Genomic DNA, 21,098 nt, shown 5'->3' on the forward strand with positions numbered 1-21,098 from the left:
TATAAATTTGCCATCTGGATTTATCAAACCCATGAGATTATCCATAATAACTGCAATCATCTGGAGACGCTGCTGGTCATCGGTATCAGCTGTAGGAGGCGACATCAGCACGTCATCAACAGGTACCCCAACATCAGAAGGCTCCACATCACCTGTATCCTCAACAAGTGGGATGATGCGAGTGTGATACACTGAGGTACCACTATAAGTAACCATCTTCGCACTGCGAGGGATGTTGAACCCTAACTGCTTGATCTCTAATGCCACAACCATAACTGATGAAGTTACTATGAAACCACCACTAAATGCCCGCATATGGTATCAAAACACAAAGATAGTAATAAATAATAAATGTTATTCGTAATAATTAAATAAGAAATTAACAATAAATAATAATTTCAAGTATATTTGTAACATCCTCAAATAACTAACAAACTGTCTGGTCTCAAATACTGTCGTCACTCTAAGGGTTGTATACATAATGGTCAACGTAGCACACTCCCACGCCCAACTGGTAACCTCGAGGCTACTGAACATGCACACATATCGGACGTCGATATAAACACCTGACTTGTCTGCAAAGAGAGTCCATGCTACTAGATGTAACATGTCCACCCTAATGGAAACGTCATAACTCCTAGCTGTTACAAGCTCGTCGTAGGTCTTCTGAAGCCAAGACATATGAAGGTGAACACCCCGGTTGATGCCAAACTTCTTTTGCACGTCCACCTCAGAAATTTACAAATCTCGTGCAACAATCATATATGCAAGCGACGTGCTAAGAACAAGAACCGTCTATAATCTGCTGCCGTTGGGAAGATGACAAAAGAGGATATATCATCTAGAGTGATAGTCATCTCCTCAAATGGAAGATGAAATGAAGTTGTCTCCTTGTGCCATCTCTTAATAAGCGCAGTAAGTAGTGGCGCGTCAAACATGGTGAGAGAGCACTAGGCAAAATTATGGAGCTCAAAATCTAGTACAATCTGACTGACCCGCTCAGGCATTGGAATCTTCGGGAAGTCCTTCAGCTTCGACCCGTGCAAAGTCACCTTCAGTGTGGGACGGTCTTATAACAAACAAAAATAAAAAATTTTACAGTTAGTTTTCATGGCATAATAATAAACAAATTAAAGTTAAGCATAAAAGACATATACCTCTCCCTGCCATAGTCGTAACGTCCCATGATTAACATACTTAGTAAACACCGACCGATCAATTGGTCCTCCAGGGAGTCCTCCGTCAGTACTCATATAGGGCTCGCTCGAAGGAGCTGTAACTTTTGTGTTAGCAGTAACAGATGAGACCGAATCAACAACAGTAGCATCTGGCTGGATCACCTCAATTTTCACCTCATCAACAACCACCTCACCAACAACCACAACAACATCAACAACAACCTCCTCAACAACCTCATTTGCAACAACAGCAACCCACCTCATCTTCCATCTCATATATGGGTTGCTCAATTGATCGTAGATATCGGTGTCGAGTGCTACGAGGTGTGCAAAACAGGCCCTTCTCAACCAACCGTTTCCGGTGTGAATTAGTTGGAATCACTCGTCAGTCTATATCTGAGAAGACTCAGCCTCAGCAACCCTAGCTTGGTTTGTCACTCTATCAATAACTCTTCGTGCAATAGTGTCGTCGCTACCTCTATATTTAATTACAAAAAAAATATATAATATTTTTTTAGCAAATGCCGATTTTTTTTTTGAAATTTCTGATAAAAAACAATTTTTTTATCCCTACTGAAAATTTTAAAATTTCCGATAAAAAATAATTTTTATAAATATCGAAATTTTTGAAATTTCCAGAAAATTCCATGGAATTTAGTATCAGAAATTTTGAAAACACTATCAGAAATTTTAAAATATATATTTCTTGATATTTATAAATCATTAAATATTTTATTTAAAAAAACTATATATTTTTTCATATTTGTTCCACTTTCCTCGTTAGTTCTACGTTAACTTTCTAATTTTTTACACTCCCACCTGTTCCAACATAATTGTCGCATCTTATAAAATTATTTATCATAAAATAAGTGTTGCATTTTAGTTTTTAATGAAATTCTAATGTTTATCTTCCAATTAAACGCTCTAATTAATACTTTTAATTTATTATTCTCTCACCATACATTTATGATAATTTCTATACACCTAGTAAACAAGGATAGTTTGGTAAAATGACGATTCTCTCTCTTTCAATTATTTTGGGACAAAGGGAGTATCATTTTCACTCTCATTATGTGTGTTTTTGATTTTTTTGCCAGTACCCTCTGTATCATGATTAGGGTTGGAAATGAGTCGAGTCGAGTCGAACTCGTCTTAGTTTGTCTCGACTCAATAAAAATTGATTCGGCTCAAATCTCAACTCGAGTTCATCACAATTTTTTTTAAAGATCAAACCCGACTCATTATAAATTCACGAACAACTTTGTTCAATTCGTTAAGTTCAACTCATTTGTTCCATGGACTTAAAAATCAGGTTTTAAACTCTATTTTTCTATATATTTGATATTTTAAATTAATATTTTGTAAAAAATAAAATATTAAAATAAAATAAAAGTTATAAAATTGAAATTTAATTTTGTCTAAAAAATTTACTACTTTAAAAACCAAATAACTTTTAAGAGATACATTTGAAAGACTAGTTCAAAAACTACTCAATTGAAAGATATTTAGAAGTTATTTTTTAAATTATTAGATATATGTTGATTTTTAAATTATTGTCTTAAAAAGAATTATTTTTATGATGACTTTATTTATAGAATTATTTTTAAAAATATTTTTCTCACTTTGAGAATATAAATAATCTATTAAAATTGTTAGATTAAAAGAAGATATATGGTTAAAATTTGGAGTAAATATTTAAATCTAATCTTGGAGTCAATATAACCCTTCTCATATATAATCGAGTTCATAAACCTAATTCAACAATTTAACTGTCAAATCGAATTCCAAACTATGTTCGAGTTGGTTCGGTTCATTAACAACTATAATCATGATCATAATCTAATTTTCTATATTCTCTTTTATAAAATTATCACAAGAATTATCAGAGTCTTCAAATACTATATTCAGAGTACACTGTGATAATTAAAACTCAAATCATCAATGTATTATCACTTTCAATACCAACAATGACACATTCATTCATCTCACATATATTCCCCTCAGCTTCATTCATTTTACCATCATTCACCTCTATTTCATTACCTTTGGCAATTTCTTCGTTAAATTTGAAAATTTCATTTACAACATCCTCAATGTTTATATCTTCTTGACCATCATAAAATTCAGACTATGACAATGGAGATTGTACAAAACCATTAACACTTAAGTGAACTTACATAAGTCAGCAATATCTTAGCACATTTGTCATCATCCAATATAAGCATATCAAATATTGAGTCATCATCCAATATAAGCATACCAAATATTGAGTCTTTGTACCATATAGTACAAACTTTTCTATGTCTCAATTCTTTAACTACACCTACAACATTAAAATAACTCATTTTATCAATATCACATTTCACTTTGAAACAATGCCTTTATATTTAGATAATTCATCATCAAAGAAGCCTCTGTGATGAATAAACACAAGAAAAAATTCATCAATTTTTTTACCAAATCAAAACAAAGTACTACTTAATATGTAAACATATTAACAATCATCAAGAAATCTTACATGAATATAAAGGGGAAAAACCCTAAAATCTCACATTCATATAAATCCTAAAGCAACAAATTTCTACATTCTAAAAATCCTACATGAACAAAAAGGAGGCAAAAATATTTTACAAATCCTAAATAAGAAGGGGTGAAAATACCAAAAAAAAAAAATCTTAAATTAGAAAGAGACAAAAAATATGAGCCTTATCATGCTTGTCTTCCTCATTTAATTGTATAAAATTTTGTTCGTGTACAATTTATTCTTTAATAATCTGACTTCATCCTTCTTTATCACCGTCTCTTCGTCTTTGTCTGTCTTTTTACATTTTCAAAGACTTTTTTTTGTATAGTGAATAAATGGAATCAACAAACAAGAGATAACTTATTGACTCACCAACCAATTAAGACTACATTAACTAAAAAAAATATTTTCCATTCAACATTCTTCCTTCCACTTTAACCCCAACTAGACTTTTTATTTGACTAACTTCTTTGATGGAGGGGTAAACGTGAGGGTGTTTGAAGAATTATGGGACCAAAATAATCATTTTTAAAGTTATTGGACCAAATGAATCCCAAGTCAATTTCTTTATGCAGAAAAATTCATTAAGATCTCTAAACTTTTGAATACCAAGATACTTTTTTTATAAGTTATGAAAAATCCAATTTCATTGCCTTGAAATAAGATCATGAGAGTATTAATTGAATACTACAAGATTTATTTTTATTTAAAAAAATCTTGATTGAATATCACATGAATTTTAATAATAAAAGTTATTTAAAATCTTTTTGAAATTTTAATCCAATACACACTTCTAAGTGAGAAATTGAAAGACTAAATTGAAGGATAATAAATTAATATATGAAATCTTTTATATTTTAATATATTTTAGAGATCAAATCAGAGATATTCGGAGAATTAATCTAAAGTTTATTCCATAAAATGCAAAACTGTATCAACAAAAAAGAAAGATTAAGGGCCGTTTGAATGAGTTTTAGTTTTTAGTTTTTAAAAATTATTTTGGAAATTAATCTTTTAAAAAAAGTTTTGAGGAAAAAACATGTTTGATAATCTAATTTTTAAAAATTGTTTTAAAGTTGAACAGCGTTACAAATTTGTCATTGATGAATATAGTACTCCTTCCGTTCCTTTTTAAGTGTCACTTTTTTGATAAATTTTTGTTTCTTTTTAATTGTCACTTATATAATTCAAAGTAATATTTAATGCACTTTTGTCAAAATTACCCCTATGCAATTATTACAGAGAGAGAAAAAATAAAATGAATGTAGGATATTATTAAGCGTATTATAGGTAAAATGAGAATTATTGTTTAAAAAGTAACAATAATGATTAGCTTTCTTGGTATGTGTAAAAAAAAAAAATGACACTTAAAAAGGAACGGAGGGAGTACCATTTTTCCTTGTTTTGTCCTCTTCCTAATTTCCAAAACTAAAAATCAAAATATCAAAACCTCAAAAACCTATTTTAGATTTTTAGTTTTAAAAACTCATAAATAGAAAATAGTTTTGAAAAATAATTTTATAAAATTAGACTACCAAACAAATTTTATAATTTTTAATTTTTAAAAACTAAAAAACAGTTTTCCAAAACCATATCATACAGGCCCTAAGTTTCATAGTATTTTTCTCATGTTGACATTGTTACTATTGTTGCTAGGGTTTGTTAAATGTATGTGTTTTTTCTGTAAAAAATTGAAGATGGAAGGATGGAATGAGAAGAAAAATGTGTTTTTTAAAAATGCTTTATTGTGTAGGTGTCATATAATAAAAAAAAGTGAGAAGTAGAATTAAAGAAATTTTTTAAAATAGACAAATCAATGATGAAGATGAGAAAATGGTCAAACCTAGTCAAATATTGGAATTTATAATGAATATCTGGAATGTTATAATCAATTCTTCTATATAGTAGTTATATGTCAATTCTGTCATACAACTCGGAAGTGTGTGCGCAAAATATTCTGATTTTTTTTAGTATGATGAAAAAAATATCAGACCAAATGAGGAGAAAACTTTTATTGCATGGATTGACCCGATTAAATACCTTGAAAATACCACAACTAATAGAGTTGAATATACTCATGCTACATTGAAGAACTGATTATGAGATAATAAGAGCGATTATTGCAAGGGTAGAAAATCAATGAATAAAATGATTAAACTGTAACATAACGAGATACATACAACATTTGAATGTAGCATTACAATATTAGAACATGAATTTAATGACAAAAATTTGTATTCAAAGTTGACCGGTAGTATATCTTGAGAAAGATTGACCTTTATCTATCAAGAAGTTGTGCGAGCAAAAAAAAAATACTCAGATAACTCCAAGTGTGATTGTACCTCCTCTTGTACCAGATGATCACAATACTCTGCAAATAGCTTATCAATACCTCTATGGATGATTGTGGAAGGAGCAACTGAAGTGGGATCCCTAGGTATACCTCAAGATACCCTAACTTCCTAGGTATTTGCTCAGGTATATATGGGTAATTAAGTTGAGACCTATAAACCATCCATCCAGAGTACAAGTAAATATCCTATATAGGTTATGTATGACGATGCTCACCATATGATGTGAAACAAATACCATCCGCCAAAATATGGTCAAGAACATGTCTGTATGGATCAGTCTCCAGATTCTTCATGTGTAGGTTAATCATGCACACACAAAGCAACTCTTTATTTTAATCTGTAACATATTGCCACCCGATGATCCTTGGAAAATGCTGGAGGATTCATGCCTGAAAAAATGGTTCATATGAAAATTAATAGAACCAATAATCATATTCAATCATACAAAAGTTTTTCAATTCAGATGCTTCTAATACTTCCGGAAACCATGGCTCATATCGCTGCGAGGGATATGATATCTTCCTGCCATGGTTAATACACTTTTATATCTCACGGGATTTCATAAATTAATACATTAAATTCATTTGATTTAATTAGTATAATTATCATAAAGCAGATGTTTAAAAGCATAAATAATTGTATGTTCTACCTCTCCTTCCCACATGCGTGCAATGACATTGATTCCATATAGAGGGATTAATGACATGTCCTCTGGGCCTCCAAGTAAAACTTGAAGTGCGCTAAGAGTATGTCATACATGAGATGGTCCGACTGGATCATGTGCGAAAGGAGCATGTAGGGCAAACACATTTATGACAATAACATGTGCATCAACATGAGACTGATATCCATGACCATGGGAATGATTATCCAACTACACGTGAAGATTTAGTTTTCTCCCTGTTAAAGCAAAAAAAAGAAAGTATTGGTGTAAATATTGAAAATTGTTCAATAATTTATATAATTCTAACTAGAGATGTTTGAAAACTTTGATTTTTTTATAACCATATTGAAAATAAAAATAGATATAAGTATGAGTTTAAAAAGAAATGTTGTAATTGTAGGGGTTATATTTAATTATCCTATAAGTTATGTATATTATTATCTATCGGTTAATATTATCATCTATCGCTCTACATATGTTTTTTATGTCTAAACAACAACGAAAAATCAATCGTGTTGACTAACAAACAATTTCTCAATTAGTTAACCAATACGAAAATATTAGGATTTAACATAAGATGGCCGGGGGGGGGGGGGGGGGGGGGGGGGATTTTAGAGATTTGAAAAACTATAGTTTAAAATAAAATTATCTTCTCAAAACAAGTTTGAAAGTATTTTAATAAAAAATGTTTGAATAAGCAACGAAAATTAAGGAGAAAATAAAAGAGTTAAGGGAAGAGTGAATGCCAGGAGTTTATAGAGGCCCAGTCTTAAGAAAGCGACCTACTCACATCCCCAAGAACTGATATCGAGAGTATTCAATAATGATTGAGAGCTCTTACAAGGTTAAGTCCACGAACTCTTATATACAAGGAATAAAGTTTCATGATAATTTCTGATCAAATAACGAACTTAGGAATGAAGCGGTTAGTCTTCATGCCATACATCATAAGTATGTGAATATTTCAATCCTTGCATACACAATACATATCATCAATTGAAATCAATTAAGCAAAGACTCAAATAAGTTGCAGCAACATGTGATTTTCATTACAACCTATCAGAATCACCATACATAGCATACATCCATTTCATTTTAAAATAAATACAAGTAACAAACTGAGTTGCAAAAACACGTGATTCCTCTCCATCACCATATACATCTCATACATCCATTTGAGTTTTACACAAATTAAAAACAAATAAAAATGAATAAATTAACAACCAAAACTCACATAGCAGGAAACATGTGACCCCTTTCACCATATCATCAAATGCAGACATACCATACATCAATCAATATCCACGCATAACAAACACTCAGGTAAATAAATTTCATTAAAATTCTTTTCAATTAAACAATTTCATGTCACAAATTCATTTCAAACAAACACAAAATTAACAAATCCTAACCATTCATTTGAGCATTTTTCACACGGATCACTATTTCAAACAATCCAAACCATTAAATCACTCAATCTCATCTCATTGTAATTTCCCCCCAAAACAAATGACTTCAAAATATTTCACACACTTGGAAAGAGACTCACATGAGTCTCATTTCAATCCCACCCCAATTTCACTGCCTTATTTAAGCACCTATTGTTAAGAGCATTGGGAATCAACAATTCATACACTAAAACTTTGCCAAATTCCTAACCCCACCCTCACCAAAAGATCTAAATCCCAACTATTAAGAGCTTCAACTTGAAGCTCCGATATAACGAGCTTCACATAACAACAAAGCACACATCAATCAACTCACAATAATGATAACACTGAAACACACTGCATATTTGGCTCAAATTGCACATGATTATTATAGTTTTATTATTATTTTCTTGTGGCATGCTTCTTTTTTTTCTTGTTTTCAGGTACATTGCCTAAATAAAGTCTTTCACGGAAAAAGGAATCGACAAGAGCAAGAATCAGATATTTTCAGTGGAAAATACACATATGGTGTTCCACATGGCATTGACCATGAGGGTAACCATGATGCGTAAGCACTCACCCACATTCCAACGATCACAAGACCATGTCTTCCACCCCTTGTACGAGGGGAATTGTGGAGGTTTGAAATATTATAGATTAAAATAAAATTATCTTCTAAAAATAAGTTTGAAAGTATTTTAATAAAAAATGTTTGAATAAGCAACGAAAATTAAGGAGAAAATAAAAGAGTTAAGGGAAGAGTGAATGCCAGGAGTTTATAGAGGTCCAGTCTTAAGAAAGCGACCTACTCACATCCCCAAGAACTGATATCGAGAGTATTCAATAATGATTGAGAGCTCTTACAAGGTTAAGTCCACGAACTCTTATATACAAGGAATAAAGTTTCATGATAATTTCTGATCAAATAACGAACTTAGGAATGAAGCGGTTAGTCTTCATGCCATACATCATAAGTATGTGAATATTTCAATCCTTGCATACACAATACATATCAACAATTGAAATCAATTAAGCAAAGACTCAAATAAGTTGCAGCAACAAGTGATTTTCATTACAACCTATCATAATCACCATACATAACATACATCCATTTCATTTTAAAATAAATACAAGTAACAAACTGAGTTGCAAAAACACGTGATTCCTCTCCATCACCATATAGATCTCATACATCCATTTGAGTTTTACACAAATTAAAACAAATAAAAATGAATAAATTAACAACAAAAACTCACAAAGCAGGAAACACATGACCCCTTTCGCCATATCATCAAATGCAGACATACCATACATCAATCAATATCCACGCATAACAAACACTCAGGTAAACAAATTTTATTAAAATTATTTTCAATTACACAATTTCATGTCACAAATTCATTCCAAACAAACACAAAATTAACAAATCCTAACCATTCATTTAAGCATTTTTCACACGGATCACTATTTCAAACAATCCAAACCATTAAAGCACTCATTCTCATCTCACTGTAATTTCCCCCCAAAACAAATGACTTCAAAATATTTCACACACTTGGAAAGAGACTCACATGAGTCTCATTTCAATCCCACCCCAATTTCACTGCCTTATTTAAGCACCTATTGTTAAGAGCATTGGGAATCAACAATTCATACACTAAAACTTTGCCAAATTCCTAACCCCACCCTCACCAAAAGATCTAAATCCCAACTATTAAGAGCTTCAACTTGAAGCTCCGATATAATGAGCTTCACATAACAACAAAGCACACATCAATCAACTCACAATAATGATAACACTGAAACACACTGCATATTTGGCTCAAATTGCACATGATTATTATAGTTTTATTATTATTTTCTTGTGGCATGCTTGTCTTTTTTCTTGTTTTCAGGTACATTGCCTAAATAAAGTCTTTCACGAAAAAAGGAATCGAAAAGAGCAAGAATCAGATATTTTCAGTGGAAAATACACATATGGTGTTCCACATGGCATTTACCATGAGGGTAACCATGATGCGTAAGCACTCACCCACATTCCAACGGTCACAAGACCATGTCTTCCACCCCTTGTACGAGGGGAATTGTGGAGGTTTGAAATATTATAGATTAAAATAAAATTATCTTCTAAAAATAAGTTTGAAAGTATTTTAATAAAAAATGTTTGAATAAACAACGAAAATTAAGGAGAAAATAAAAGAGTTAAGGGAAGAGTGAATGCCAGGAGTTTATAGAGGCCCAATCTTAAGAAAGCGACCTACTCACATCCCCAAGAACTGATATTGAGTGTATTCAATAATGATTGAGAGCTCTTACAAGGTTAAGTCCACGAACTCTCTTATACAAGGAAATAAAGTTTCATGATAATTTCTGATCAAATAACGAACTTAGGAATGAAGCGGTTAGTCTTCATGCCATACATCATAAGTATGTGAATATTTCAATCCTTGCATACACAATACATATCAACAATTGAAATCAATTAAGCAAAGACTCAAATAAGTTGCAGCAACAAGTGATTTTCATTACAACCTATCATAATCACCATACATAACATACATCCATTTCATTTTAAAATAAATACAAGTAACAAACTGAGTTGCAAAAACACGTGATTCCTCTCCATCACCATATACATCTCATACATCCATTTTAGTTTTACACAAATTAAAACAAATAAAAATGAATAAATTAACAACAAAAACTCACATAGCAGGAAATACATGACCCCTTTCGCCATATCATCAAATGCAGACATACCATACATCAATCAATATCCACGCATAACAAACACTCAGGTAAACAAATTTTATTAAAATTCTTTTCAATTACACAATTTCATGTCACAAATTCATTCCAAACAAACACAAAATTAACAAATCCTAACCATTCATTTGAGCATTTTTCACACGGATCACTATTTCAAACAATCCAAACCATTAAAGCACTCATTCTCATCTCACTGTAATTTCCCCCCAAAACAAATGACTTCAAAATATTTCACACACTTGGAAAGAGACTCACATGAGTCTCATTTCAATCCCACCCCAATTTCACTGCCTTATTTAAGCACCTATTGTTAAGAGCATTGGGAATCAACAATTCATACACTAAAACTTTGCCAAATTCCTAACCCCACCCTCACCAAAAGATCTAAATCCCAACTATTAAGAGCTTCAACTTGAAGCTCCGATATAATGAGCTTCACATAACAACAAAGCACACATCAATCAACTCACAATAATGATAACACTGAAACACACTGCATATTTGGCTCAAATTGCACATGATTATTATAGTTTTATTATTATTTTCTTGTGGCATGCTTGTCTTTTTTCTTGTTTTCAGGTACATTGCCTAAATAAAGTCTTTCACGAAAAAAGGAATCGAAAAGAGCAAGAATCAGATATTTTCAGTGGAAAATACACATATGGTGTTCCACATGGCATTGACCATGAGGGTAACCATGATGCGTAAGCACTCACCCACATTCCAACGGTCACAAGACCATGTCTTCCACCCCTTGTACGAGGGGAATTGTGGAGGTTTGATATATTATAGATTAAAATAAAATTATCTTCTAAAAATAAGTTTGAAAGTATTTTAATAAAAAATGTTTGAATAAGCAACGAAAATTAAGGAGAAAATAAAAGAGTTAAGGGAAGAGTGAATGCCAGGAGTTTATAGAGGCCCAGTCTTAAGAAAGCGACCTACTCACATCCCCAAGAACTTATATTGAGTGTATTCAATAATGATTGAGAGCTCTTACAAGGTTAAGTCCACGAACTCTCTTATACAAGGAAATAAAGTTTCATGATAATTTCTGATCAAATAACGAACTTAGGAATGAAGCGGTTAGTCTTCATGCCATACATCATAAGTATGTGAATATTTCAATCCTTGCATACACAATACATATCAACAATTGAAATCAATTAAGCAAAGACTCAAATAAGTTGCAGCAACAAGTGATTTTCATTACAACCTATCATAATCACCATACATAACATACATCCATTTCATTTTAAAATAAATACAAGTAACAAACTGAGTTGCAAAAACACGTGATTCCTCTCCATCACCATATACATCTCATACATACATTTGAGTTTTACACAAATTAAAACAAATAAAAATGAATAAATTAACAACAAAAACTCACATAGCAGGAAATACATGACCCCTTTCGCCATATCATCAAATGCAGACATACCATACATCAATCAATATCCACGCATAACAAACACTCAGGTAAACAAATTTTATTAAAATTCTTTTCAATTACACAATTTCATGTCACAAATTCATTCCAAACAAACACAAAATTAACAAATCCTAACCATTCATTTGAGCATTTTTCACACGGATCACTATTTCAAACAATCCAAACCATTAAAGCACTCATTCTCATCTCACTGTAATTTCCCCCCAAAACAAATGACTTCAAAATATTTCACACACTTGGAAAGAGACTCACATGAGTCTCATTTCAATCCCACCCCAATTTCACTGCCTTATTTAAGCACCTATTGTTAAGAGCATTGGGAATCAACAATTCATACACTAAAACTTTGCCAAATTCCTAACCCCACCCTCACCAAAAGATCTAAATCCCAACTATTAAGAGCTTCAACTTGAAGCTCCGATATAATGAGCTTCACATAACAACAAAGCACACATCAATCAACTCACAATAATGATAACACTGAAACACACTGCATATTTGACTCAAATTGCACATGATTATTATAGTTTTATTATTATTTTCTTGTGGCATGCTTGTCTTTTTTCTTGTCTTTCAGGTACATTGCCTAAATAAAGTCTTTCACGGAAAAAGGAATCGAAAAGAGCAAGAATCAAATATTTTCAGTGGAAAATACACATATGGTGTTCCACATGGCATTGACCATGAGGGTAACCATGATGCGTAAGCACTCACCCACATTCCAACGGTCACAAGACCATGTCTTCCACCCCTTGTACACATGGAGGTCGCCATGCCTATATGGCAAGCGCCATCTTCCCATTTCGCGTTCAGTCAAGGACGGTTGTAGAAAGTGGCTATGACCAGAGTCATTTCCTCCACACAAACTTTGAAGATTCTACGTAAATTTCTAGGCATTGTTTCTCTATAAATAGGACTTAGATATTTAGTTGTAGGCGTCCAAGTCTAGTTGCAGCATAGGCCATAGAATCACACTGTTAAAGCAATAATTCTTCACATCGGAGGATTATTGCACCATTGATGTAATCGGGTTTGGAGCACCGTAGAGTAGAAGTTAATCTTGCCGTCATTTTACTTTCAAGTTAGATTTTTTTCAAGTTTGTTCCAGATTCAAGTCTCCGATTTGGAGCAAGTTTTTAATACAATTCACATTATTATTATTATTATTATTATTATTATTATTATTATTATTTATTTCTTACTTAGCTTTTAAATTTTTTGTTTCCTCGCAATTCCTTTAATTTGTTTACTTCATTGCTCTGCGTTATCTTGTTTGTTTTTCTTGCACGATTACTTGTCAGATTTATTTTATCATCACAAAAGATTCATTTTCAAACCATACTTTGAATGTACCATTCCCGTTGTTCACTTTTAAAACCATTTACACACTTAGCACTTTATTTCCCTAAATGACTTATTCCATGAATCAATTATATGCTATGTTATTTAACGTAACCATGTCCAGCTAAATCCTTAGTGCTGGAATGTGAGGACCGTCATTTCGACGGTACTCCGCATGTTGTATCTGTAGGAATACTTTAGGGACTGTTTTGATTTTAATACAAATTTTATGTGTTTAATTTGACTGGTTACTATGAAAGTAGATCCATGATTTTATTAGAAAGTGATTTTAAAACTATTTTCGGATGCGTTTATAGGTTTAGGATCCAGTTGGTCGAACATATGCCGGAAACCCTTTTATGTTAAAAGTTTCCAATCAAAATCACTTTTCAAATGATCCTTAGAGGTAATTATATAAAAAATGATTTTTCACTTTAACGCAATATACGACCGATGCAACGTGAGCGACTGATATAGATTAAAGGTTAGGTCCAGTTCCGATTACGCTAACGCGATGGTTCCTTTTTAATTAACTCTTTTTGAAGGAAGAAAATATTTATCCATAAGTAATTCTATTTAGAAACATTTGGAGTATTGTTTAATCGATGTGAATTACATTCCAATATCATTTTGTCTGAATTTATCTTCATTATTTTTAATTCATGTGCACTCTATACACCTGTTTGATTAGCCTTAGATAAACACCGTAACGATAGTAATCAATAGATTGACATTGGTATATGTGCGATCTTTAATCTTTTATATGACTCTGACGTATTCCGTATACTTGCGGAAAGCATGCATCAAGTTTTAGGTGTCGTTGCCGGGTACCAATCACGTCAAATTTCGTACCCTGTTGTTACACCGTCTAGATTAAGGCACCTCTTTTTGTCGGTCAATGTGAAAAACTCGCAGTACCGTAAATTTAGTAGATCCAATAGAAGAACCCGAAAGATACCCTCACACTCATATTTTTCTCCAAAAGATTAGAAGAGCAATGGTCGAAGAACAAAACTAAAGACCTCTTAAAGACTTTGCCCTGCCTTCTAATGAAGAACCTCATTCTAGTATTGTAAACCCCACTATTCCAGCTAATAAATTTTAATTAAAACCCTCTTTGTTGCAAATAGTGCAACAAAACTAGTTCTCAGGTCTCCCTACTGAGAACCTGAACCAACATTTAAAAGTTTTCATCCAATTAGTTGATACCTTAAAAACCAGTGGTGCTTCTCCTAAGGCGATATGTGTAAGACTATTTCCCTTTTCCCTCCTAGATACTTTCCACCGAGTAAGACCGTTATCCTATGAAACCAAATAACTAAATTCACTCAACAAGATGGTGAATCACTTTTCAACGCTTGGGAGAGATATAAAGAACTATTAAGAGCTCATTTTGGCATTCTAACTTCGTAACTAACTTCGGCTTATTATTCATGGTTTAGAATAATGGCTTATTATTCATACATTTCATATGGTCTAGGCAACTAACTTCGTAAGTACCTCATTTACGAAGTTAGTTGCCTAGACCATATGAATGCCAAAATGGACGCCATAGCCCAAAAAGTTGAAATTTTATATGTTAACCCTACAACTACTGTAGTTGTAGTTCAACCCGGATGCGAAATCTGTGGAACCCAAGGATACATCACAACTGAATGCAATCTTTTAGCTGAATCAAACCCAGATCAGGTCAATTATCCCCTGAAATTCTGGTATCAGATATAAGATGTCGAAGGTAATGTCACGACACTGATATCTGGTTATAAACAATGGATAATTAAACAGAATTGAAAAGCAAATCACACAAGCAATTGTTAACCCAGTTCGGTGCAACTCACCTACGTTTGGGGGCTACCAAGCCAGGAAGGAAATTCACTATAATAGAATTAGTTCAAAGACTATCCGTACACTTCACCAAGTTACAGTCTTTCTCACCTAATCTCTACCCGTGCAATTTCTACCTAAGCACTCTTAGATATGAGAACCCACTCACTTCCCTTACAATCACAAACCCGTGATCTTAAACAACAATCCCTTGTGAAAAGAAAATACTTTTCAATACAAACTCTTGATTTTACTTCACAGTTTCAATCAAGAAGACACACTCTTGATCTTGCTTCAAAGCTTTGATCAAGAAGACAAATCAGTCCAATTCAATCATCAATGGATGACTTGAATGACCTACAGACACAAACCCTAGCTCTCTCTCTAAATTTTGCTCAGTCTTGGTTGTATGTACAAACATGTTTTCTGAGTCCCTTTTTATAGAAACATTGGACATCTTGAAAACCCTAAATCTATTTTCCAATCAAATCTTTTTATAACAGCTGTATAAATCTCCCTGGAAAATAAGTAAATCTGGTTGAAATCCCTGAAAGAATGCGCCAGCTAGCCATATCCTCAATCAACCAATGATTGCCATTAATTGTGCAATCACAAAACACCAGACATTCATACTGAATGTTCTGTGTACTGGATGTCCTGACATCGGGTCTGACATCTGGAAAAATCCTGCATAATCCATATTTCTTTGTATAGCAGGTACATCCATATCAGATACCATGACATTGTGTATGTCATCTGAAACAATCCTGCATGAACATGTCTTCCAGTTAAGCTCCAGCAGGTACAACCAATATCAGAAGCCTTGTTATTTTATGTGGCATTCTGAAACAATCCTGCTTGCATATGTTCTTTAACTCCAGTAGGTACATAGGATATCTTATGTTAAGACATCACACATGACATCTTGTGAACACTCTTTGTTTTACCAAATATGCTGCCAACACTTAGAATCAACAAACTCCCCCTTTGGCAAATTTTGGCTAAAACATATATCTGTCCTTTTTGTTCACAAGGCAAACTATCAGCAGTTAAACCACATAACAGTAGTTTAATCAGCAGCAAAAGCAAAACCAATTACTAGCTATGGCTACTAGTAATACACACACACTACAACAAACAAGACCTTAGACAACGCTTTTTTTAGCCTTAGACAGCGCTTTAAAGCGCTGTCTAAACCTCCGCTGCTAAAGGTTTAGACAGCGCTTTTTTAAATCTTAAAAGCGCTGTCTAAGCCCCCCCCCCCCTTAGACAGCGCTTTGGCCAAAAGCGCTTTATAAGACCCTCTTATTTTAAATTTTTTAGGTATACCTTAGACAGCGCTTTTGAAAAGCGCTGTCTAAGCCCCACCCCCTTAGACAGCGCTTTGGCCAAAAGCGCTTTCTAAGACCCTCCTATTTTAATTTTTTTAGGTATACCTTAGACAGCGCTTTTCAAAAAGCGCTGTCTAAGCCCCCCCCTTAGACAGCGCTTTTGCCTAAAGCGCTTTCTAATCCCCCCTTAGACAGCGCTTTTTACAAAAGCGCTGTCTAAGGTATACGAAAATTTTTGAAGCTTTTGTTTTAAACCACATTTTTTCCAGGTTTATAAACCAGAATTTCTACCTATTTTCAACCAGATTTTGACAGACAATTATCACATTTTATATATGCTATTTTGGCCTTTTTTCTACCAATTTTTGGCTAACAAATATATATATATACCAATTCAAACCAATTTTGCCTTAAATGTATCAAAATATATACAAATTTATATACACATTTACAAGTCATAACATATACTACAAATGTACACATTAATTACACAACTTTATCATGAATTGACACCACTCCTCTTTGATTTCGTCCACTTGATCCTTTGTATAAAATGCACACTTGAATTCATCAAAGTACTACATAATAATATAACATATTTTGAATTAATTCCAACTATTTAATTATATGAGATATGTGTAAATATAAAAATAACTCATAAGTTAGAAATACATACATCGGTGGGAATCTTTAAAGTAAAGTCAAAAAGAACAAAAACCTGAGGGGATATAAATTATGAAACAAATATATGACAATTAAAAAAAATAATACTTATAAAGTGAAAAAGATTACCCTTCATTGTCCATGAAGGACATTAGATTTTCCAATATGCACCCAGCTTCACATACCAGTATTCCACTAACCTAAAACAGGCATTGGCAAAATCTTCAGAAGTAATTATAAAAATCCTCCGTTATCATGTATCCTCTTTTTTCTTTACATAATTCTAACAAATTCTATTGAAATAGAAAATACAGATTTGATAGAAATTGGTGTTACAAGGTAACTTATGTAATCAAATGTTTGCTCATACAACAACAACAACAATATGTGTTGAGGCGAACGAGTTGCATATGGATCCTAGTGAATTGCGGTGTGTCTAACTTTACAGAAAAACAACTTCTAAGCCATAAGCTCTATTTCTGAACACAAAATAAGCTAATGCAATATCCAAACACACACAAAGGGAAGGGAAGTCATGACACATATGCCTTTGAAGAAGTAAATGGTCTACCTTGTCAAAAGATACGATCTTGTTCATTGAACTAAGACTAACAATCACCTGCAGCATTAGACAATAAGAAATCTGTCAATGTATAATAGGATACGCCAAAACAGTATAACATGTCTCCTTTAATGTAATGCCGAGTGTTTCGTTGGCAAGAGGAAGAGTTAAAGAGTATACTTCATCAAAGACGGGCACACTTCCACCTACAAGACCAGTGTTTCCACCTTGAGGAACAACGGCCAGGTTTCTGGAGTTACAGTATTTAAGAATCTCAGAAACCTGCAATATCGAAAAATGAAATACATAAGAAAGCTGTTTCAAATGCTTAGGTCCTGTTTGGATAAACCAATTAAATAAGCCTATTGCATAAGAGGTTATCATATAAATACTTATGTATAAGTTATTTCTATAACAGAAGATAAAATAGATTCAACTTCTTTCATATAAGCAATAAGCGGTTTTCATAAGTAATCCTAGAGAGTTAATGAAAATAAACTGAAAACAGATTACAGATATGTCGTGACTCATGAGCATTCTTCATAAGCTTTTTCAAACAATCTCACAAATCCTTATGCGAGTAGATAATCTCATATAAATCAATCCAAACAGACCTTGTTTGAATAAATAGCTTAATTGAGTGTGTACTTTATAAGGCAAACAGACCTTGTTTTTATATAAGTGCTAATGTAAAAGCTAAAATGCAGATGTTTTCATAACCTTTCCTAAGGAGATTTTGAAAATAAAAATCAGCTTATGAACATGTCATGAATTGTCTTCATAGCTTCTCAAACAGCACCACGAGTGTTTACACAAATGAATAAACTCAAATTAATCAATCCAAACAGTCATTAATTGAATCAATTGCTTATACTTTTCATCACATGCAAAAGAAAAGGAAAAAAAAAGTAGATAAATGAACCTGATCAGTGTTGCAAGGCTGTAGAAGAATCTTACTGGAGCCTTTATACTTATGCATCCAATCAATATTAGCAGCACTGAGCTTATCTTCATCCTGTACAACATTTTTCTTCCCCAAAATCTCTTGAAAGTATTTAACATCATCATCATTCAACTCTGAGAATCTGGAGCTCCTCTGAACCACTCCACCCATTGAACCATAATAACATTTCTGATGAATTTCGAAAGGGTTTCCACCACCCAATTGCTCATTTTTCAAGGAATTTCTCAGTGGGTTGAAAAAAGACAAAGCTTTATGTTCCCCGGGAACAACATTGCACTGTAATTGTGGGGAATTTTCATGAAAACCTGTTACTGATGTGAATTGAGAAGACGGTGATGCAGAAGGGAGAAGAGATGGGTTTTGTTGTTGGTGATGATGGAAGCGTGAGAGGAAACGAAGTGTGTCTCTGCTATTCCGATTCATCATCTTCCCTTAGTGTTTTCAATTTTCAATACAAACTAGTAACAAACCAGTAACCATCTTAGGATAGGGATTTATACATTCTCAACATTCTCAACAAGATTATACAGTAGAAACGAAGAAATGAAGAAATATTGAAGAACATACCGCAAGAAATGAAGAACAGTAGAAACGAAAAACGAAGTCAACACCCAAATGTCGAGACACGTACGATTCTTCAAACACGTTCAATGATTGAAACCGAAAAATGGAAGTGTATTCGTGTTCGCTGTTATGGTTTTCGCTGTTAGGGTTTCAACGTTCGCAGGAGGGAAAAAAAAAGAACAGAGAACGAAAATAGAAATGGAGTCTGAAATTTTATTTTAATTAGACCTTAGACAGCGCTTTTGTGGAAAGCGCTTTCTAAGGTATGCCTTAGACAGCGCTTTCCAAAAGCGCTTTCTATACCCCCCCTTAGACAGCGCTTTTGGTTTTAATTTTTTTTTTAATTTAAAGACTTTAGACAGCGCTTTATCAAAAGCGCTGACTAAGGTCTATATTTAAAAGCGCTTTCTAAAAGCGCTGTCTAAGACCCCCCCTTAGACAGCGCTTTTAGAAAGCGCTGTCTAAGACCCCCCCTTAGACAGCGCTTTCATTATTTTTTTGGAACATATTCCGTGTTTTATTTTAATTTTAACCTTAGACAGCGCTTTCTTTTAAAAGCGCTGTCTAAGATGCGTTGTTAAAAGTCATTTTTGGCGTAGTGACATGCACAAGGGTACTTCTCCTCCCCCTAAATCTGTGCAGCAATCAACAGAATTACTAGTTATGGATGCAACTAGTAAGACACACAAATGCACAATGCACAAGGGTACTTCTTCTCCCCCTAAATCTGTGCATTCACAAAAAAAAACAGCTAGTGTAACTCCAGCACCTGTACCAGCCAGAATGTCACACTGACATCTGCTATAACATCAACACCTGTGCATCTCTTTCAATAATAGTTGTCCTTCTGATCAGCCACATCCAACTTCCATATCAAGCACTTCTCCCCCTTTTTAGTCAAAATTGACCAAAGGTGACCAATCAGACAAAATAAATGTCTATTAGCCTAGCAGAGAAAGTTAAAATAAATGTTATAACATTAAGCATGTTAAAACATAATATTCAGGAAGTACACACCAACATTATACACAGCAAAAAGCTGAGATAATGAACAAATCCAAGGAACTCATTAAGAGCCCTAAATATTACATAACAGGCATCAAGAGGACTGCCACAAAAAAACAAAAACCAAACAAGACAACAGCCTTCCAATCAGCAACAACTTCCACCACACCTTCCAGCACCCCTCCAAGTCTTCAATTCAGTCAGGGACCATTAATAATAAGAAGAAGAATCATCTTCACCTTCACTTGTGTCTTCACCTATACCTTCAGAACCTTCTGAGCTTCCAGAACTTCCATTGGATTGGGATTTTGATCTTGTATTTGATTCCTTCCCAGCCTTTTCTTCTTCCTTCTCCAGGTTACAGATAAGAACTTCTAAAGCTTCTTTTCTGACCTTGGCCACCCTTATTCCATTGTCCAATTCCTTGCAGGTCTCTTTCAGTTGGTCAATCAAGCTTCCTTTAGCTGTA

At 33.2% G+C, this 21,098-nt stretch overlaps 1 protein-coding gene across 1 annotated transcript; it reads right to left on the reverse strand.

Annotated features, from left to right (window-relative positions):
- Positions 1 to 3,108: 3,108 nt before the first annotated feature.
- Positions 3,109 to 19,486, reverse strand: LOC127095029 (probable D-2-hydroxyglutarate dehydrogenase, mitochondrial). The gene is made up of 7 exons (XM_051033779.1): positions 19,019 to 19,486; positions 18,277 to 18,378; positions 18,106 to 18,153; positions 17,664 to 17,734; positions 3,558 to 3,592; positions 3,356 to 3,501; positions 3,109 to 3,306 (listed from the first exon to the last, which is right to left on the reverse strand). The coding sequence occupies exons 1-7, from the start codon at positions 19,484 to 19,486 to the stop codon at positions 3,109 to 3,111; spliced, it is 1,068 nt and encodes a 355-aa protein (XP_050889736.1).
- Between the last annotated feature and the right edge of the window lie 1,612 nt (positions 19,487 to 21,098).

This window comes from Lathyrus oleraceus, chromosome 6 (assembly GCF_024323335.1).
Source record: "Lathyrus oleraceus cultivar Zhongwan6 chromosome 6, CAAS_Psat_ZW6_1.0, whole genome shotgun sequence".
NCBI lineage: Eukaryota > Viridiplantae > Streptophyta > Magnoliopsida > Fabales > Fabaceae > Lathyrus > Lathyrus oleraceus.